General features: G+C 49.5%; 1 protein-coding gene across 2 annotated transcripts in view; it reads right to left on the bottom strand.

The window, feature by feature from the left end:
- Positions 1–21,743, bottom strand: part of HUNK (hormonally up-regulated Neu-associated kinase) — a 36,759-nt gene extending 15,016 nt beyond the window's left edge. The window contains exons 1-3 of one of the 2 annotated variants that reach the window (XM_074530661.1): positions 21,350–21,743; positions 9,993–10,285; positions 2,311–2,366 (exon numbers count right to left, since the gene is read on the bottom strand). In XM_074530661.1, coding sequence (XP_074386762.1) covers positions 2,311–2,366; positions 9,993–10,285; positions 21,350–21,586 — 586 coding nt within the window. In that variant the 5' untranslated portion in view covers positions 21,587–21,743. The remainder of the gene's footprint in view (positions 1–2,310; positions 2,367–9,992; positions 10,286–21,349) is intronic. The other variant, XM_074530671.1, reaches the window with a different exon arrangement.
- Between the last annotated feature and the right edge of the window lie 339 nt (positions 21,744–22,082).

Below are 22,082 nucleotides of genomic sequence, written 5' to 3'. Positions count from 1 at the left end.
TGTCCTTTATCTTTCACCTTGCTGAAAATCAAATTTGGGTGAAATTTGGGGAGCTCCTCAAGGGATTAGAAGCAGGGCAGGCACATAAGCCTCATTCCCCCACTAAACCAGGCAAATATACAAAAATTGCTACCAAAAAAATGCAATTATCACAGTGAGTGGAAGTGCCTGAATGGTGGCAACTGCATCCCTGCACGTGAATTCCTGCATCCCTGAGGGCCAGGCAGGCTCAGGGGGACAGGAATCCCATCTTTCACAGCTAAAGAGGAGTTTTCCTGGAGAACTCTGTCACAACTGAAGGGAGAATTTGCCCCTGATGGAGAAACAATTCTCTCTGGGCACTGCTTAATCATCCCTGGGGCTTCCACAAATACTGCAGAGGATCCATTACCTTAATTAATGTGCTCATTAGCTGTGGCCTGAGATGAGTTCTGTCAGCTGGGAAATACTTTTAGAAACTCGTGGAAATAACATCTGCACACAGAGCTGTTCCTGGTCCTCAGCCTGCTGTGTCAGGCCAGCTCCAAATGTGATGTTTGACAGTCCCAGGGTACAAGGGCTGTGCTCTGTGCTGGTGCCAATCAGCAGCTCCTCACCAGCATCAGAGGAGGAGTGCTCTACCAGAGCTTTTCATTCTCTTATTTGCTTCAATTGTCAACCTTTTATTCATTTGTTCAGCTCATTCATTTCAGCTCCCGTGCCTTTTTTTTCCCCTGCTGAAATGCAGAATTTGTGCAAATGGAAGCATGCTGGGGACAGGGCTTCCACAGCCATGGAAATGAGGATATTGCTATCAAACTGTGTCAGCACATGGTGATCACAGTGTGATTTTTACTGTTTTTATTAAGGATGCACTGCTGATCTCGATGGGAGCAGTGAGACCACCAGCACTGATAACCTTGCCTGCCTCTCCCTTTCTAGGAGCCCAGCAAGGGACAGAATTCAGATCATGAGGACAATTTATTGAGGCTGTGGAAGACCAAACTTCTCTTTCCTCTATCCTTCCCCCACCACCCACAGTGAGGAGACTCCTCCATGCAGCCAAGGCAAACTGCAGACACAGGCCTGGAGTCTTTATTTTGGCACATGAGTTTTAACTGTACATAGATCATCTGGGAAGGGCTTGGTTCGGGTGCCAAGCTCCAGAGTAAGGGGGAACTGATGTGAGTTCCTTAAATCCATCAGATGTTGGTGGTGCAAAACATCTGGTCTGGCTTATCTGCTGGATCAGGGCGATGGGTGCTCTCCATCAGCCCTGGGGAATGATTCATGGCATTTCTCAGTGCCCTCCTGGCCCTCAGCTGAGGTAACACACAGTTCTCTCTGCTCTTATCTTCCACAGCAATCCCTGGCAGTCGGGGTGGCATTTCCACCCCTGAATTCCCAAAGTAAAAGCTGAGTATCTCACATTTCCCTAATCATCCTCCCCTGTTTGCTGGTACTGTAAATCTCACAGTGAGCGTCCATTTGACCTGGCTCTTTGAATGCCAAGTGTTTTCCTCAGCACTTTTCAGCCCATGGAACTTTTTGAAGAGAGCAAGTTGAGTTTTTAAGCCTGCAGGAACTTTTTGAGGAGTTTTTACGCCTGCAGCCACAGACACTGCTGAGTGCAGGCACGGGCACAAGCACAAACAGATGTTTGGCACTTCTTTCATGAGAGGAATATTTTCTTTTCAATGCCCACATTAACATTAATGGGAGCTCTGCAAGGCAGTGAGAGACTATCCCCAGCAATGATTAATCTGAAATGCCTGCACAGCTTGAATGAATCAAGCTCCACACACAACTGAGACCTAAACACAATCGAGGCTCCACCGTTGATCTTTTTTATTCCTTACCAGCCCTCTCAAGCAATTTTGTCCTGGGTGCTGGAAGCAAATGGAACAAATATAAATATAGGAGCACATTTTGCCAGCTGCTAAAAATGTGAGCGACTCCCACTGACTTCAGTGGAAGCATATGTTCACGGGGGCAGAATGCAGCCCCTGGCAAATAAGAAACGCTCATGATAATAAAATAAAGCACTCCTGTGGTGTCAATTCTTAAATTCTGTACCGAGCTCCCGATTTGAGTATGAAAGATGTGGGTTTGAGATGTAGGATTATTCCCATACCCAGTTAAATCTGAATTATTTGGATGGTTTTTTTGCACAAAGTGCTGTCAGGAACAGCTTGATTGCTATCTATACTCTCTCAGCTCCTCGCTGCAGCAACATTAGCAGTTGTCACATGGGGGATTATGAAGCCTCAAAAAACTCCCTTTATAAAACTAACAATTTTAATTACTGGAATTGCCAAACTGGTTCCATACCAATAAGCTTGATATTGTTGTCTTCATCTAGCAACAGATTTTCTATCTTCAAGTCTCTGAAAGAAAGAAAATATTTTGAGTCAGTCTCCAAAATAATGAAGCAGCTTTGCCTGACTCTCATCAGTGTGTGTGCAAGGCTTGCCTATAATCAAATGTACAAAGAAAGCAGCACACACAGTTCCACAGTGAAAGCAGAGAGCCCCATGCATCCTGCCCAAAATTAACACTGCTTTCACACTCTGCTTCCCACCTATTCTTCAGGCACAAAATGACATTACAAGCACTTGTCAGTACATCCTGTAATTAACCAGGCTCTCTGAGTTCCCTAAGTACTGGAAGTTTACAGAAAACTCACAAACTGGAAACACTTGAAGCATGTTTTGGGAACTGGAGGTCAATTTCTGCTTTCTGCTCACAGCCAAAGGGCCCAGCTGCAGGATAAACCTGAGTTTTGAGGAGTCAGATGTCACCCAAACTCCTTGCAGAGCTCACCACAGCTATTCCCACACTCCACAGGTGAAATCCAAGGCTGAGAGGTGGAAATGGAAATGCCACCCATAAAATCACCCCAAAAGCCCAAGCTGTGCAGCCTGAGCATGAAGCACAATGTGAAAAATATCATTTTGGTTGCAGCAGACTTGTAGCACTTGGCTAAGTCTTCACCACACTGATTTTCTGCCCCCATCCAGACAGGAAATATTTGGAACACTCAGCACGCTGGGATAACCACAGAGATGCTTCTCCCAGCAGGAAAAAAAAGGGAAAAATCCAGATAATAAAGGCATCAGCTGTAATGATGGGGAGTCAGTGACACCCATGGTGCTTTGCCTTTGGAAGTGATGGAAGACACCTCCAGCACAGATGGAGATATCTTAATAAAACAAGACAAGGAGCCCAAGCAGAGCAAGGCAAGCACTTCCACAAGGAGGGATCTGTGAAAGAAGGACTCAGAGCATTTCCCAAAATGTTCCTCTTTTTGGAAAATGTTTCAATCTATGCCCATGCTGTGTTTCAAACAGAGGCAGAGGAGTGGGCAGGACGAAGGATGACCCTCACTTCATCAGAGGGACCACAAGGACCTACACAGGAGGGATTTAATTTAAAAATAATTTAAAAGCAGAAGGTGAAGGGGGATTCTGGGAAGGAATTGCTCCCTGGGAGTGTGATGAAGCCCTGGCACAGGGTGCCCAGAGCAGCTGGGGCTGCCCCTGCATCCCTGGAAATGTCCAAAGCCAGGCTGGACATTGGGGCTTGGAGCAGCCTGGGACAGTGGAAGATGTCCCTGCCATGGCACTGGGTGGGATTTAAGGTCCCTCCCAACCTAAACCCCTCCAAGATTCCATTCCAGCCCCTCTGTGATTTCATCCCCTCCTCTGGCAACGTCCCAGGGCTTCCTGCACATCTTCCCCAGGGATCACAAACTGTGGGATTGCATTGTGGAGTCATCATGTTTTCAAATGAACAATTCAGGATTGGGCTCCAGGAAAACATCAGGGCTGGGAACTTAATGGGAGAGACTTCAAAAAAACCCCAAACCAGTCTGGGAAAGACAAAAATGTATGAAACAACCCTTCCTCACCACCTCTAAACCCCCAAATGAAACTGGAAACAACAGAAGCACTGCAATGCTCAGTACAGCACCTCAACAGCATTTGGAAGCTCTGAGTATATGAAATATTAGCTAAGAAGAAGGAATACTTTAAAGGCAAGGAAAGGGGGAAAAAGCAGCTGTAAGTTAAGGAGAAAAGCCATCCAGGCAATCAGAATAACAAATGGGTGACAGGGGGGTAACCACAAACACCAGAAAAGGCATTTTAGAGGATCCAAGGTAAAGGAACACAAGGTAAATATTAGAGGGCACCTGAAAGCCATCAGAGGAAGGAGATAGAAATGTAAATATTGCCTCAGCACAGGGTGCAGTCAGAGCTGGTTAAAGCTGTTTGCCCATCTGGCTGTTCCCAGCAGACCTGCACTGAGTGCTAACTGATCTCATGGCCCATCTGCAGCACTTTCTGTCCGCCCCAAGTGCAGAACTCTGCTCTTTGGAGCAGCACCAGCACCGCAGGAGCTTTGCCACATTTCTCAGGTGCACTCCTGCTTCAGGACCCACCTCCCTGAACATCCCAAATGCTTTACTGAGCCACTTCTGTCCAATACAGACTCGAATTGTCTTTTACAAAAGGAAGCTCACCTGAGCTGCTCCTCAGACTTGTGCTCCAGACCCTTCACCACCTTTCACCACTGAGTTTTAATGTTTTGGCTTTTAACGTCCCAAACCCTTTATCACACACTGCATGAAATGCAGGTCTCCAAACACTTTGTGTGTTTATTGTTGTTTATTTTTCCACTGCAGCAAAGCAGGAACTCTGGACTCTTTCAGTTTCTCCCCCTGAAGTCAATCTGATCTGGTTCCTTTACTGTCGTAGCTCCTCAAAAACAAAACAAAACAAAACAAAAAACCAAAAAACCAAAACCCACAAAAATAAAAAAAAAAACCAAAACAAACAAAGAAAGAAACAAAACCCAATAAAAAAAAAAAAAACCAAAAAACCAAAAACCCCAACCAAACAAAAAACCCAATCAAATAAACAAAACAAAAATAACCCAAATCAAGGCAAACAAAAAACCACAAAAAACCCAAAAAACAAGGAAAAAACCCCAACAAAAAAACCCAAAAATCCCAAAACACCAAACAAACAAAAAACCAAAAAACCAGCACAACTAAAGGATTATTTTATGGGTTTTCCCCCCATAAGCCAATTATCAGCATTCATTGCTGAAAAACTTAAATCCAGTGTCAGGCATTAAAAGCAAAAGGAACAAGAAGGGCCACCTCAGGGATCAGTTCCCTGATGCTGGGAGTGTCTAACCATGGGAAAAATTACCCAAATCCAGGAAAAATGAAGGCAAGGAGGGCCAGGCTGCATTCCCACAGCAGATATTTCTGTCTCCTCAGCTCTGGAGCTGGCAGCACACAGTTGGCATTGCCTGCATTTAAAATACTCCATCTCCATGGGCTGAGCTCCTTTGGGAGTCTGTGCTGCTGTCCCTGGGGCTGGTTTATCTCTCTGGAGCACCCTGGAAGCCCAAATAGCCTGCAGACAGGAACACAAGTGAATCCCTGAGCAGGTGAGCCCATGGGCTGCTCCCACAGCAGTTTATCCCACGGCATGGCAGGCTGCAAAAGCGAAGTTTTGCATTTCACACTTTGTTTCTTGTCTGGGGGAGGCAGGATGAGAGGGAGGGTTTCACCAGCAAGCAGCTGCACAGCAGCAGCAGCTGGCTGCTCTCTCCTGAAGCTTATTTTTAATCACAGAAAATCACTCCTTAACCATCAAATCTCAAGGCCTCAAGCCTTGAGAGGCTGCAGAGATTGGGGTTCATCACCACATTTATGTACCAATGTACATTTCAAAGGCTTTGATATCAAAATATCATTGAGCCCAACCCTTCTGCCACTGGATTCCATGCAGCTGCCTCTGTAAAAGAGGAATCCGGCCCTTTGTCCTCACTAAAATGGTGTTTAGTTTGTTTCACCAGGGAGAATGGCCAAAGGTAGTTCTGAGATCTGAAATAAAGCAGAGAAGGAAGCAGCCCCAGGCTTCCAAAGGAGAGTTTGTTGTGCAGAGCAGGGTCTGTCATCAATGCTGCATGAGCAGCCAGGCTGCTGGCACTCCCAGTGAACAGGCTGGAAGGTATCAAAGGCACCATGTCAAGCAGCAGGTACCAAAGGAGGGATCCTGTGGCACTCTGAGCAAACTGCAGCGTGTGGCATCCCCAGCTCTGCCCAGAACTCCAGGCTTTTCATCTCCTTCAACTCCTGACCTGGGCAGGAAAAGGGGAATGCAGCAATCCACCTTTGCTACCAACACACCACCCAGTGCTTCCCTGTGACAGCAATTGCCCTGAATGGGCCTGAGCTCTGCTAAAATGACTTTAAAAGGGTGGCTGAGAGTTTCCTGTGGGAGGCACCAAGGCTTTCACTTCATTTTCCCTGCTGTCTCTGTGCTCCCAGAGGGCTCATTGCTCATGCTGCTTTGTGACAGCACCAGGACCTGTGTAAACACCCTCTGCCAGGAGAAAGCTCCACCAGAGCCTGCCATTTGGTTCTGTTTTCCTCTGTCAGGGGGAGGAAAAGATAAATATTCCTACCTGATTCACAGCTGAGCTTGTGGCAAGCGTATTTTTAGCAGCTCTCCTGATAGAGGGAAAGCAACCCAAATGATAGCATGGGATTATAAATAGAATAGTGGCATTTTGCTTCCAGTGAGCAGCCCAGGAGCTCTGAACCCTGGGCACCCCTCAGCAAAATGCAGCAGCTCCTGCACCCTGCAGCTTGCAGACTTCCCCCACCTCAGCAGATGACATATTTAGAACTTTAAAACACATCCACACAGTCAGAAATGAGTTTGGGGGTATTTTTACACCTCTAAATAAAAATGAGACTTTTTGAAGTGCTTTAATTTCAGGCTGCACACACAACAGTGCTTCATAACAAAAGCATTTCCAGTGAATTTTGGGTGCCTGCTCTTGTCCAAGGAGCAGTGATCTGCCATGCCCAGTCTGGACTGGAAGCCATGCAGCTTTCTGAGCAACGCAAGCAAATTTCATGCCACTTTCATCAAATCTGGGGTTTTTCACCCCAAGTGGGACAGGCTAAGCCATCCACACCACCCCCCAAATAACACAGACAAAACCTGACATTTTTTTTTGTTTGCAATAGAACAAAAAATGCCGCCAAAAATCTTCCCAGGGCCCTGCCCCGTTGCATGGGAAGAATTTAGAGGGAGAACCAGCGGCCCCTATTCTGGCTGGGGATGCTGCAGTTTGCTGCACACGTGGCCAAACCCAACACCCCCTCATCCCCACTCACATGGCAGGGCCGGTATTTTTACCTGCTGCAAAAATAACAACAACAACAACAACAACAAGAGCACAGTGCCCCTGCAGCCAGGCAGGGGATGAATCAGCCTCCTGCACTATTTTTTCCCTCCCTCTCTCAGGAGCTGATTGAGCAGCCTGTTTTTAGAGCTGCCACAGCCAGAGGCCCGAGATGCTGAAGGACAACTCCTGAGGTAATTGTTGATTTTCCTCCCTCGTTTGCTCAGAGAGAATAAACCCAGATCACACCACCAGGGCTTTTCCTGCATCCCCACACTCCTCTCCACTCTTTGCTTGCAGGAGAAGGGAACTCATTGAATGGGTTAAGGCAGAGAAAATGCTGGCAGATATGATTCTGTCAGGTTTTAGCACTCTGGGCAGAATTAGACCTGCTCATTCATTGTGTGGAACCTCCCAAGGAGTGATCTGAGAAACAGGGTGGAGGCAGGAGGCTGCCTGTGGGGCAGGGATTGGCATCCACAGGGGAGCTCAGCATCCACTCAGGATCCACACAGAAACTCAAGATCCACACAAGGGAACTCAGGATCCACTCAGGAACTCAGGATCCACACTCAGGATCCACTCAGGAACTCAGCATCCACACAGAAATTCAGCATTCCCACAGGAATTCAGCATCCCCAGAGGAACTCAGGCTCTCCCTGGCCCAAAGCCCTGCCTCCCTCTCACCACAGCAGCCTGTTGATTCCAGCCTGTGCTGAGGGAACAAGCTATTTCTGCACCAAATGTGGGTTTGAGTCTTTCTCTCAAAGAGAGCAGGACCAAAGCCAAGCCTGCCAGCCCCCTGTAATGCCTTGGCCACTGTGCAGAAGGTGAATTTTGCAAAGAGAGGAATTGCTGCTGCTGCTCACCCAATCCTGCTCCTAAAACCTCATCATGTTCATCTGTTCCTGCCTGGCTTTCCTCTGCCCATCTCAGACACTTGATTTACACATTTTAACAGATTTATTTCCTTTATCTCTCCCTCTATCTAAACACTGGGTATCAGCTGATCCCTGAAAGCTGTAAAACCTCTTCCTTATCCCTGCCTCAAGCTGTAGGCTTAATAATTGAAAGAGATCAGCAGTTTTGAGGCTGACAGAGAGCCTGGTGCCTGCTCCAATATTTCTGTGACAGTGGCACCTGAAATGCAGCTGGAGGTGGGAGCAGAGGCAGTTTGTTATCCCTGGTGGATCCCAGGGAGCACACAGAGCCCAAGGCAAGGGAAAAAGCAGCTTCAGGGCACAGCTGGGCACAGCTGGAGGGGCTGGCTCCTGAGGAGCATTTTCAGATGTCTGGCTCCTGCAGCGTGCCCACAGGAGCCAGGAGAAGGGATGGATGGGGCCCACACAACTCGCTCAGCCTCAGATGGGAACTGTGTGGGAGGCCAGACTTAGCACCAGCTGGGCCAAATTTAGCAAGCAGAGCCTCCTTCTTAGCACAGCTCCCTATAAATACACCCAGGAACAGGAGGGGAGAGGTGCTGGCTCCCAAGGTCCAGCCTGCCCACCATCCTGCTGGCTCCATGGCAGCACAGAGCACAAAGGGACAGCCACAGGTGACGTCTCCACTGCACCCTCCCAGCCTCTCTTTATTCATCATCTTCCTCCCTGCTGAGCTTTTCCTGTGTCCCCTGGAGCCCAGGTGAGCTCCACAGCATCCCCTGCCAGGAGATGCTCATGCACAGAGTCAAGGAGTGGCTGGAAAAGGCTTAAAATTAATAATTATCAAAGCCAACATGTCAAACAGCAGGCACTAAATGCAGAATCCTGTGGCACGCTGGGCAAACTGGATGATGTGGCATCACCTAACTCTGCCCATTACATTGGAAAGTGCTGTCAGGCACAGAGTGGGATTTTTGGGGTGTCCTGAGCAGGGCCAGGATGATCCCTGGAGGAGGTTCTTCCAACCCAGCACATCTGCAATTCTGTGGATGAAGGTGCTGAGGAAAGGAGGTGGTGCTCTGGCTACTTCCACCCTGCTGAGGTGATGCAGAAGTGCAAAGAGCAGGGAAGCAGGAGCCAGGGATTGCTGGGGATTTTTTATTTAACTTTAAGCACTGCCAGGCTTTGGGCAAACCAGCTCAGCCCCTACCCTGCTGCACTTCCTCAAGGGGCTTGCACAAACACCTTCTCCATAAAATACTGAAATAATTCATTATTTCCTCCTGCTCTCCTTCTAGGGCAGAGCTTTGGGGAGGGAAAGGGCCCTGCTTTTGGACTGTACCTTCTCTTTAGTGGCACAGAACCACAGAATATCCTATAGGACATTTGTGTCACTACAGGACACGAAACAACACAATGCTGCTCTTTCTAAGGTAAAAGGTTTTTATATTTTTAATATATTTTTTATTTTTATCTATTTTTTATATTTTTATATATTTTATATAGTTATACATATAAAATATTTAACTCTAATAGTGATAGATTTCCAAGAGTGGCAGTGGATTGGAAAGTGGCACCTCTCCAATGGCACTGGACAAACCAACAGCCCATCCAATTTATCCTCCTCCACAAAAGAACGCAAAGCAATGAGTTATTTACATGGAGCGTGTGAGAAAGTTCATTACAATAATGGAAACATCAGAAGGCTTAGAAAATCTTAAAAAATCGGGGTGACAATGCTGGGCTGGAAGGGACCCATGAGGACCATGGAGGGTTGTGGAGCTGCTGGTGCTTCCTGCAGGCACAGCCCAAGGGAGCAACACCCAAACACCAGCAGCAGCAGCCACAAAGCCCTCAGGAGCACCAGGAGATCCCCCAGCACACACAGACACCCTGAGAGGAGCTGAGCCCCCATCTCACCTGTGCACCACCCCAGCCCTGTGCAGGTGCTCCACGGCCAGGATGAGCTGCCGGATGTACTTGCGGGCCTCGTGCTCCTCCAGCCTCTTCTTCTCGTAGATCTTGTGCATGAGGTTGCCGCCAGGGCACAGCTCCATGACCAGGTAGTAGCTGTTCTCAGTCTCCAGGATGTCCAGCAGCTGGGCGATGTTGGGGTGCCGGATCATCTGCTGGATCTGCCCCTCGCGCCGCAGGTTCTTGGTGACATAGGTGTCCTTCTTGGCCCTCTTCTTGTCAATCACCTTCACTGCCACCTGGGGAGGAGCAGGACAGGGGCTTGTTAGCTTTGTTAGCTGCCACAGCCATGGTTTGTAGCTCTAAGGCTGTACAAACAACCATTAAAAAAAACAGAGGTCACAAGGATGTCCCCTCTCAGCTGGCACACCACCATGGCTTCAGGCACATCTGCACAGGTCAGAGGAAGAAGAGCTGCTCTCCCACCCTTTATTTCCTTGCACAGTGACACTCCAAAATCCCTACAAGGAAATCAGGAATACAGGAGAGGGGACAATCCCACTGAGCACCCACAAACACTTGACACACCTCAGGCAGCTGCTCGCTCAAAGCCTCCAGGCTGGTGTTTACAACTTTTAAGTGCTGTTTTTGGCTTTTTTGTTTTTGGCTTTTCCTGGCTTCCAGTACACCACTGGAGATGATATCCTTTCATTACAATTTCCTTAACCGCAGTCAAGTGTTGGCTTTGCATGATTTGCATAAAAAACACACTATGGAAAACAAAACCATTTTGGTACCACTCTCCTGGCACCTTTCTTTTTTCTGCTTCTTCTCTGGAGAGGGGCTTGGAGGAACTGGGCAAGGGGAATGGCTTCAAACTGCCAGAGGGCAGGGTTAGGTGGGATATTGGGAAGGAATTCCTGGCTGTGAAGGTGGGGAGGCCCTGAGGATGCTCAGAGAAGATGTGGCTGCTCCATGCCTGGAAATGTTCAGGGTCATCTGAACATGAATGCCTTGGAATTGGAGGGGAAAACTGCAGGAATTTGGGTTTCCTAGTGTGTGCTAGGAGCCAGGAGCCAACAGTGCTGAGTGTGCTGTTGAATGTGTTCCTACTATGGAAAAATCATCCTGATAAAGAGGTGAGGTGAACACACACTCCAGAGCTGCCTCAGGACCACAAACACCTGGCATTGCTGACTACTCCCACTAAAGAGACACCATTTAGCCCTCAGATAAAACAACAGGTAAATCAGAGCTGGATTCCAGCCCTTCTGAGAGCCCCAGGTGATTCACCAAGGAAACAGACTGAAATTGTACATTCTTCCAGCTGATGAGATGGAGCTGAGCACAGAGGAGTGTTCAGACAGCAAAGCACAGGAGTTACTCTGCTGAGGACAAACAGATGCACAGGTCACACAAACAGGAGACAGCACACTGTACGTTGGCAGCGCAACACAAAGTTAAATAAAAAATAAATTAAAAAATGAATTAAAAGCTGGTGTTTATCACAGCTGCAAGGTACAAAGCATGGAGCGGTAGCAGCATGGAGCAGCAATCTGTTATTGATATTGGTGAGGCACCCCTAATTCACTGAGAGGAAAAAACACATTGTACAAAAAGCACATTATACAAAAGGCACATTATACAAAAAGCACATTATACAAAGATCACATTATAGAAAAAACACATTATACAAAATCACATTATACATGTCCACATGTGCTGCTCTGCCCTCCCCAGCTCCAAGGAGGGGCTCTTGGTCCCTGCATCAGCCCAACTCAGGGCTCCTGACTCGAGTTCCTGGCCAACACTGGCACAGAAATAAAAAAATAAATGATAAAGCAAGTAATTACTCTCAATATGTAGCAACAGTGGCTCTCGCCACTCTGCTTTTTGGCTAAGGCTGTGTAAATAGATAAATGCTTTAGGTTATTCTGTGTTATGAGATACAAAGATGAGTAAGAGCCCATATTTTTGGTTCCTGAGTCCTAGAATCACACTGCTGGAATGAATTCCTTTTCCTGAAGGTTCTGCTGTGACACATCCTATGAGCAACATGTGTGCTGCTCTCCAAAAACCCTCCAGGATGGGCTGCAGCACACGGGACACAGGTGAGGGAAGGGCCAGGAGGAGAAACAAACTGCAAATCCCAAACCTTTACTGTCCCCCTTGACCTCAGCCAGGAGAATGACACAAAGAACCAGAACCATGGAGATATTTTGTGACTTGCATCACTCCTGCAAGTCCATCCCCAGCTTTTTCTTCTTTTAGCTGTGCCCAAGGCAGCAATAAATTCAGTTTCTTTCCTCTCTTGTTTGCAGCCATAGCTGCCTGGCTTCACTTGCAGCTTGCTTTGTATTTCCCACTGTTCTCACCACAAGAATCTGAGCTCCCTTTTCAAAAAGCAGCTGGTGGTTTTGGGTGGCCAATTCAAATCCCATTAAACAGACCCAAAACCAACCCCTTCAAGGACATCTCATGTTGGGCAACCACCCAGCCAGGCACAGAACAAGTTGTTCATCACAACCAACTCCAAGGACTAGAAAATGCCAATTTCATTCTCTGGGTAGGGTTTATTCTTTTCTCTAAACTGTTACAGCTTGGCAAATTTTACAGCTCAGTAAAGGAATGTGGGGTTTTTATGCAGCAAGTTCCAGGATCCTGGGAAATAAAGCACTACAGAACAAGGGTGTTCCAGCATTTGCTCCAATTGTAGTAAAATCAGCAATCAGAAAAGGTGGGGAGGAGTCACTGAGATGTTTCCTTTTCTCCTGACAAAGCCAAGAGTTTGGGGTGTAGCCATGCACAGCCCCAGGATAAATGTCTGAGCAGGCAGGATGCCTCAGGCCAGAGGCAGCCAGGAAAGCTGGAAATCAGCCCCTGAAGACACAGAAACTCCTCCAGACAAGAGAATAGCTCAGAACACATCCACTCATGTACTATGAGTACATTCACTCATGTACTTGGCCTGGAGGGAAATACAGCAGGGGTAAAACTAGCATCCCACCAATTCCCTACAGCCCAAACATGCCAGAAAGTGCTAGAAAGGGACTCAGGAAGACTTTAGATAAGCAAATGAACCTAAAGCCTCTTGGTGGCACAGCCAACTTAAACATAATCCCCAAAAGCATAAGCAGGATGTATTTGGTAGATAAGAAAAGGTATTAATTACACCTGTCCAAGGCACTGGGGACTATTCTTAGAATAAATTAATTAAATTATGTAATTAAAAATTTATGCTGAAGTTTTGGAAAGAGTTCTGAGAAGAGCTTCAGAGCAGTCTGAGGTCCAAGAACTGCTTGTTGGATTAACTGACATTACAAAACATTTAATTAAGAGAATGCTGAGCACTGACTCCATGGTTTCCTGCAAGCACCTGCATGGGGCAAAGATTTCTGATAAGAGAAAGCTCTTGAATAAAATTAAAATGAACATCCCAAAAGGTAAATTGGGCAAACTCAGGCTACTCCTCTTCAACATGACATTTATGGGGAGCTTTGTGCCATGTTCCACAGGGAACTGAGATTATCCTTCCTTCCCTGGAGCTCTGCTCGGCTGTTTCCATAGAGCCAGCCGCCCTTTCCCTGTCATCTCATTGTTCAAACAGGACAGACAGACAGACACATCCTGACCTCTCAGCATCCCTGGCACAGCCAGGCTTTCACAGCTCAGGGACCAGCAGGACATGGTTTGGGGGCAATGGGGCTGACACAGTGCCCCTGCCCAGCCACTCTGAAAAGAAACCTCCATAAAACACATTTCTCCTTGGTTCTACATGACCAAAGCACATTTCTCTCCTTGCTTTTACATGTCCATAGCACATTTTTCCTTTCCAAAGCTGCAGCATTTGCAGCAGGCACGGATGCCAGACACTGCCTGGGGAGCAGGAGCACAGCACGGCCCCATCCATGGGAAGGAACCTGATCCATGGCTTATCTTGAGGGGGTCACAGAGGGGATCTGTCTGGCCTTTGGCAGAAAGAAATCACTCCCAGCACCCTCTCAGTGTCAGCTCATTAAAGGGGCAGCCAGTTAATGTGAGGGAGGGCTGCACATTTCACATTTCCACCGCGCTGGCCTCTCAGGATGTCTGCACAAGCCAGGAGAGATTGTGCAGAGGCTGATGGAAGCGGTGTGGCAGGAAGCCAGGCACAGACATCCACGAGGATGCACTCAGAGGTTCCCAGAGAAATCCCTGTCAAAACCAGCCCTCAGGCCGGGGACATTTCCTGCAAGGAGCAGCTTTGTCTCTGAGCGCCTGCCACAGATGGCTTTGCATGCAAAAACTGAGCACTGCAGTCCAAAATCTCCCTGTTTCCTCACAAAAAGGGCTTTCTGACCCCCACTCCTGACACGGCAAAGCCCTGGAGGAAAGCTCTAAACTCCAGGTGGGAGCAGCCATCAGGGAAAACTTTCCTCAGGGAAAACAATCCATAACTCACCCTCCTAACTCCAGCAGACAGCATCTCCCCATCTCCCATCTTCTTGTGGGGGATGTTTCCCATTAAACAGCCCCTGTTTCACATTTTAGAACTGGAGTTAAAGAAGGCCCTGATTTAATGCCAACTCAGCTCTCTGGCTTTAGGGAAAAGTCCAACCAGCCCATCCTACTGCCCTTGAGACCCAGGTAAAACCCTCCTTTGTAGTGATTTAAAACACAGCAGATAAAACATTTACAACTGTCAGGAGCCAGGAAAAAAGGTGTCTCCAGTAAAGATTTTCTAGATAAATAACACACTCTCTCTCCCTCAGCTCTGTGGACATTATTCACAGAAAACGAATTTATTCTCCAAAAAAAAAAAATGTTTCCATGACAATCTTCCACAACAGACAGAGAGCAAAGGAACTTTATTTTATATAACTTGGCTTTTTTTAGTTCTCTTTGTTGCAGTGGTTTTCCTCAGTGTGCCTCTGATCTCACATGGCAAACGAGAAGCAGCACGGGTGTAGCACCAAAGGTGCAAAAAGGAGATTTTGGGCAGGTTTTGTTCGTTTTTCCCAGGTGGTTTCCCTGGGGGGAACGTGGTGGCTCCTTCCCGTGAGGGTGAGGTTTGATCTTGCTCTCTGCCAGAGCTCAGCCACCAGCAGGAGATGGTTTGGACAAGTGGGGTGACACAATGCCCCTACCCAGCCACTCTGAAAAGAAACCCCCATAAAACACATTTCTCCTTGGTTTTACATGTCCAAAGCACATTTCTCCTTGGTTCTGCATGCCCAAAGCAGCAGCACCTGCACCCCACAGTGCCAGCTGAGCAGCAGCTCTGCCATGCCCCAATTCACCTGAAACCTTTTCTAGGTCTCAGTTTGCTTTTTCAATTCATTACTGAAAGCAATGCATGCTCATGTATGACTTCTTCCACTGTTCACTCTTTCCATACTGGTGAAGAAGCCCCTGCAGATCCTCATGGCATTTGAAGTTCCCAGAAACAAGGGTCACATCCGTGTGCTGCTCATCCACAACCTCCCATGCCATGGAACAAGTGAAACCCGCAAAACTCTCAGGAACAAACGGGATCCAGATGTGAGCATCACCTGGTGTCAGCTCAACCCAAACCTCCCCATCCTGCCAGGATGAGAAAAGCAAAGCAGCACATTGCTGACAGGAGGCTTCCTCCAAAGTGCTGAGTGCAGACCTGAGGGCAGATTATCCCAAGGGGATAAGGAACTGCCACATGTGCACCCACTCAGCTCGCTGCAGAACACAGGCTGCTTAATGGGGAGCGTGAAGTGAATCTCTGTGCCAGGCAGGCTCTGCAGAAATGAGCCCAGCCCATTCCTGTGGACAGGGACAGAGCGAAGAGTTTGGCTTTATACCCAATTTTCACCTGCTTGTTTTCCAGATTTCAGACATCAGCTTCGCCCTGCCTTCTGCTCCAGCTCCTGCAAGCTCCACAACACCTTGTGGAACACCACAGTGGCACACCAGGCTGGTCCTGCTCCTGCAGGCACCATTCTGCTCTCCAAAACGTTTCCTGGAGGGCTGCACATAGCACAAGTGTGCCTGGAGCGGCTTCAGCACAAATTGTGACACCAAAAAAAGAAAAGCTGTGAAAGCAAACACCTAGAAGGAGGAAAATGTCAGAAATGCAGGCTGCAGGAACAGCCTGGCTCTGTTTCCTCGGTGCATGTGATTAGGAGTGGCACATCCAGCCAGGTGCAACAGGCTGGATAATAAAGGGGAGCAGATCCTGGAGAAAGATTCACAGTCGGGAAGATTCACTTTTCAAAATAAGCTTTTTAAAAAAAAATTGGATTGAGATAAAATCTGAAAATATGTGGAGGAACTGGTAAAGATAAAATGACTAACTAAATGTGAGAGAACAAACCCATCCAGGAAACTGATATGCAAGTAAATAAAAAAAATGAAATAGCAGATCAAATTTCCAACCACAATCCTGCAGCTTTACCCTCGGGTGCCCTGGCAGCAGTGACAGTCTCACAGCTTTACCGGCAACCTCACAATGCCTGGGAGGAGGGAACAAGGAAAAGGCTGGACTGAAATAGCTGCAAACACCCCGGAAAATCAACTTTTGTGTGCAGTGAGGCAACCTGCTGCCCCAGGTAAAGATCCCAGAACTGAGCATGGGGATGTACCCAAAAGCCACCAAGTCTCCATTCCCTGCAACCTGTGGTGGAACAGGCAGGGAAATGGCAAATTTACCCCTGGCAAAATGAACTCTGTGGCACAAAGAGGCATTTCCAGGTCTCTGCAGGGACCCACCCCTGCACCTCGTGGTGGGGAGGCTCGAACATGCCTTTTCTTTGTGGTTTTCCTCTGCCTCTTTAATAAGGAAATGCATTCTGAACGTGAACTCTTCTGTGAAAAGGCCACTTTTAATATTAATTGCTTTGCCTCCGTAGCAAAACTGGTAAATTGTATTTTTAGCCACTGCTTCCCACTGATGCTGAAAGGCTCTTGACTAAGTGTAACTAAAAACGAACCTTGTTCCAGCTCAACAATAGCACTGAGGGAAATTATAAACAAAGTTTTCCCTGGATGAGAAAGCGAATGAGTCAATTTGCCTCTGTGACTTCGTTTTTTTTTTTGTAGTGCCAAAGATCACACTGCAAAGCAGTTAAATAAAATCTTGGATCTTGTTCCTGTTTGCAGGAACAATGGATTGTTAGTGTGCTGTTGCCACACAGTGCTGTGCAGAGTTACTGGGGTCTGCAGCTGATAACAAACAGATAACACACGGTGTGATAACAGAGCCTCACATCACCCCAGCACAGTGATGGCAAGGCACTCTCAGCTCCCTAAGGGCGCAAAAAATAAGTGTATTTTTATAAAAGACTCTTTTTTTTTGTTCATTTCTCCCAGGTGGTTTCCCTGGGGGAACTTGGTGGCTCCTTCCCATGAGGATGAGGTTTCATAAAAATATAAACAATTAAATATAAATATAACCATAAAATATAAATATATAATATATAATAAATATATAATATATAATATATAATAAATATATAATATATAATATATAATATATAATATATAATATATAATATATAATATATAATATATAATATATAATATATATGAATAGAAGTATTAATAATAATAAATATAATATTAAAATATCTGTCTTTATAAAGGAGAGAGGTTTCCTTTGCTTGAGGAAACCCAGACAATGCCTTGGAGCAAGCCAAGGGTTTTGCTGTGCACAGGCTCCCAAGTCACCCAGCCACAGCTCACTCTCAATTTAAAGCCAAACTGCCTTGCTGCTCACAGAGGAGCTGTGTTTGCTCAGGATTAGCACTTCAGGCTGCCTGAGCTGAGCTGACAAATCAGCCCTGCACCCCAAAATGTCAGGGTGCAGCTGCGATGCTCCATCCCAAAGCCACGGCAGGGATAACCTGCCCGACATCCTCCTGCTCCTGACTGCACCAAGGGCTTTCCCAAGCACAGAAAACAAAACATGGAAATAAAATAAAATGAAATGAAATAAAATAAAATAAAATAAAATAAAATAAAATAAAATAAAATAAAATAAAATAAAATAAAATAAAATAAAATAAAATAAAAATGCCCAGCAGTACAAACCTGGCGAGGGGAGGTTTGAAGCCTCACCTGAGCTCACCCTGCCCTGCTGGCAGGAGCTGCTGAGCCCCAGCCCACACAGGTCAGCGCCAGGGCAGCCCCTCCAGCCGCCCTGCTGGAGGAGCCTGGCCCCAGGATGTGCCATCCCACCCTCCTGGGCACCCTGGCAGCCCCCAGAAATGCCAGCCTGAGGTAATGGCACATTTCTGGCAGCCTGCACAATGCCTCCAGTCAGGGCCAGGGATCCCAGCCTGCCTGGGGGCTCATTAATCAGGGATTTCATCCCCAAACACTCCATTTTCTGAGACATTAACTGCTCCAGAGTTGCTAAAGTCTGCTGCAAATCCAAACCTGTTGGGGCCCCCCCGACTCAAGTGTGACATTTCAGTGACCCCGAGGGCTCAGGCTCTGCCAGAACAGCTCCAGACAGCAGGGGCAGGACTCAGATTTAGGGAAATCCTACTGGATTTAGGCTCAGCATGAACAAGACTCTGCTTTACACTTATTTTAGGGCAGTCCTATTGAATTTAGGCAGTGCCCTTGGCTCAGCACGAGCAAGACTCTGCTTTACACCGATTTTAGGGCAATCCTACAGAATGTGGGCCAATGTGGGCACATCTCAGCTCCACACCACACATTGTGCCCAGGAGAGCTGAGGGTCCACCAGGGTGGAATCCTCACTGGGATGGGAAGCATCCACCCCTGGGCTGAGAGGAGGAACCTCGCTCAGGGGTTGAAGCAAATCATTAATAACTCCTCTCTCCCACCCATTAACTGGAGTTTATCCACAATTAGCTGGACTTGGGATGGTGAACATTGGGTCGGTCAGCTTGGAAGTGTGTGACTGGTCCTGAGCCAGTGCCACAGTGCAGGATTGGGACAGACAGAGCTGGGATAGCACCCTGCCTGCCCCAGGGATGGACAGGGCTCTGCAGGACAGACAGACAGAGCTCGGAGGTCACCCTGGACAGGGATGGACAGGACAGACAGACAGAGCTCAGAGGTCACCCTGCATGCCCCAGGAAGGAAGGAAGGAAGCAAGCAAGGGAAGGGTGACTCTGGAGTTTCTGCTTGTCACTTTGTCACAGCGTGTGTTATTCGAGACACCACGGAGGGAGAAAAAAAGCCCGAATCAAGCAGCAGACCTGGGAGCTGAGACACAGGGGGGTGTGGTGGCTCTTTTTTATTTTTTTCCCCTCCTAACAGACTGAGATAAATGTAGCAAGCCCAAAACGTGGAGGTGGGGAGGACGTGTGTGTGCATGTGCCTTTTATCCACTGCAGGATCATTGGATGTTTCTGTTACCAAGGAGAAGCGCACGCTTGGTAACAGAGCACAGCAACATTTATTTATTTTATTTTTTCATGCATTCCTACATGACAATATTCACAAACCTTATCGTTTTTCACACGATGGGACTCTCAGAGCCACGTATTAAATTCCTCTCCGTGACAAATTTACCGGAATGAGGAAATCACTGCCCGGGAGTGCAGGGATGCCATCACCCACAGCGGCACGTTCCTGATGGAGCAGGAGGGAATGACACCAAAAAGAGGGAATGACACCAAAGGGAGGGAATGACACCAACACAGCCCCCTGCTCCGGCAGGGAACCCTCTGTGAGGGACACACGAGAGGCAGAATCCCAGAGCTCACAGAATCCCAGAGGCACCGGGGCTGGAAAAGCCCTCTGAGATCACCCAGCCCAGGCTGTGCCCCATTCCCATTCCTTGTCACCTCCAGTCCTTCCTCGGGCACCTCCAGGGATGGGCACTCCAAACCTCCCAGGGCAGCCCCTGACAATGTTTAAAACCCTTTTCCACGGGGAAATTCCTCCTGATGTCCAGCCTGAGGCCGTTCCCTCTCCTCCTGTCCCTGTTCCCCCCTGGCTGTCCCCTTCTGTCAGGAGCTGTGCAGAGCCACAAGGTCCCCCCTGAGCCTCCTTTGCTCCAGCTGAGCCCCTGCCCAGCTCCCTCAGCCCCTCCTGGGGCTCCAGACCCTTCCCAGCTCCCTCAGCCTCCCCTCCCAGCACTCAGAAGTTGTGTGGATAAACAAGAGCAGCACAACTCTCTGTCGGGAGCTCGTCCTTGCCGCACTCACTGCCCTGCCCAGCCCCTGAGAACGCTGCCACCCGTTCTACCGATGGCTAAGAGCCTCCGCCGAAGGGCTCTGGATAAAAACCAAAAAGCAGAGCCCCTGCACGGACTTTGCCAAGCAGAACCCTGGGGAAGAACCCTCCGGGCTGCATCTCCACATCTGCCGTGTGCTGCACCACAACAACTCGGGAGCGGAGTGTGCCCCCTCCCGCAGCATCTGCCATGGCCAGGTACCCGCATGTCACATGTCGCGACACAAGCCTCACCAAAACCCCCGCTTTTCTCGCCAGGAAAAGTGAGCAAACACATCGGGGGGAAGATGAACATTTAGAATGAAAGGAAAAAGAAAAAAAGGGAGGTCAAGGCAGCCGAAGCAGCGCGGGAGGAAGGCGGGACTGCCCCGCGGGAAGGCGGGCACGGCTGGAGCCGCTCGGGCTCGGGACACTTGGAGCCACGGGGCTCCTCCGTCCTCCGGGGGCTCCTCCGTCCTCCCGGGGGCTCCTCCGTCCTCTCGGGGCTACTCCATCCTCCCGGGGGGCTGCTCCATCCTGCCGGAGGAGCTCCACCATCCTCCCCGGGGGCTGCTCCATTCGCCGGCGCCTACTCTATCCTGCCCGGGGGCTCCTCCATCTCAGAGGGAACTCTTCCATCCTGCCGGGGGGCTTCTCCGTCCTGCTGGAGGAGCTCCACGATCCTCCTGGGGGGCTCCTCCATTCTATTGGGGGGCTCCTCCATCTCAGAGTGTACTATTCCATCCTGCCGGGCGCTACTCAATCCTGCCGGAGAAGCTCCACGATCCTCCCCGGCGGCTACTCCATCCTCCTGGGGGCTAGTTCATCCTCCTCGGGGGCTACTCTATCCTCCCGGGGGCTACTCCATCCTGCCGGAGGAACTCCTCCATCCTCCGGGCGCCTCCTCCATCTCAGAGGCAACTCTTCCATCCTGCCGGGGGGCTCCTCCATCCTGCCGAAGGAGCTCCACGATCCTCCCTGGGGGCTCTTCCATCCTCCCAGGGGCTACTCCATCCTGGCGGAGGAACTTCTCCATCCTCCGGGGGAACTACTCCATCCTCCGAGGAGCTCCACGATCCTCCCCGAGTGCTCCTCCATGCAGCCGGAGGAGCCCCTCCATCCTGCCGGGGACTGGCCCTCCCGGCCGGCAGGCACTGAGCACAGCCCGCTCCCCGTTCTGCCCCGTTCCGCCCCGTGTTACCCGCGGCAGACGGCCGTACCTTCTCTCCGGTGACCACATGCAGCCCCTCGCGGACCTTGGCGAAGGATCCCTCGCCCAGCTTCCTGCCGATCAGGTAGTTGCCGACCCTCTTGGTGTGCTGGAAGTCTCGGAGGCGCTCCCGGGGCGCGGCGGCCCCGAGCCAGGCTGCGAGCAGGGAGCCGCCGTCCGCCGCCGCCCGCCGCGCCTCCGCGCCCGCCGCCTCGCCCAGGAGCCCATCGCCCGCCGCCGCCGGCATGCCCGCCTCGGCCCGGCCCGGCTCCGCTCCGTGTGCCCGCGGCGCTCCGCGAAGTTGCTGCGGCGGGGCGAGCGAGGGTGGCCGCGCTGCCGCCCCTGCCGAGCCTCCTCCCGCTCCGGCGGCGTCCAGGGGGCGGAGAGAGGGATGGAGGGAGGGAGGGAGGCAGGGATGGAGGCAGGGCCAGCGCAGTTCGAATTTGCCGTAATTCAATCCGCTCGCAGGCGGCGGGAGCGGCCGCGCTCAGAGCTGGGGTTTGCACAGCCCCGAGGCCCCGGCGTCACAGAGCATCTCTGTGCCGGGAATGAACCGGACAGGTTTGCACAGCCCCGCTCCTCGGCATCCCAGAGCTTCCCTGTGCCGGGAATGAACCGGACAGGTTTGCACAGCCCCGCTGCCTCGGCATCCCATCCCATCCCATCCCATCCCATCCCATCCCATCCCATCCCATCCCATCCCATCCCATCCCATCCCATCCCATCCCATCCCATCCCATCCC

This window comes from Zonotrichia albicollis, chromosome 2 (assembly GCF_047830755.1).
Source record: "Zonotrichia albicollis isolate bZonAlb1 chromosome 2, bZonAlb1.hap1, whole genome shotgun sequence".
Lineage (NCBI taxonomy): Eukaryota > Metazoa > Chordata > Aves > Passeriformes > Passerellidae > Zonotrichia > Zonotrichia albicollis.
The sequence above is the reverse complement of the archived record's forward strand: the minus strand, read 5'-3'. Positions and strand labels throughout refer to the sequence as shown.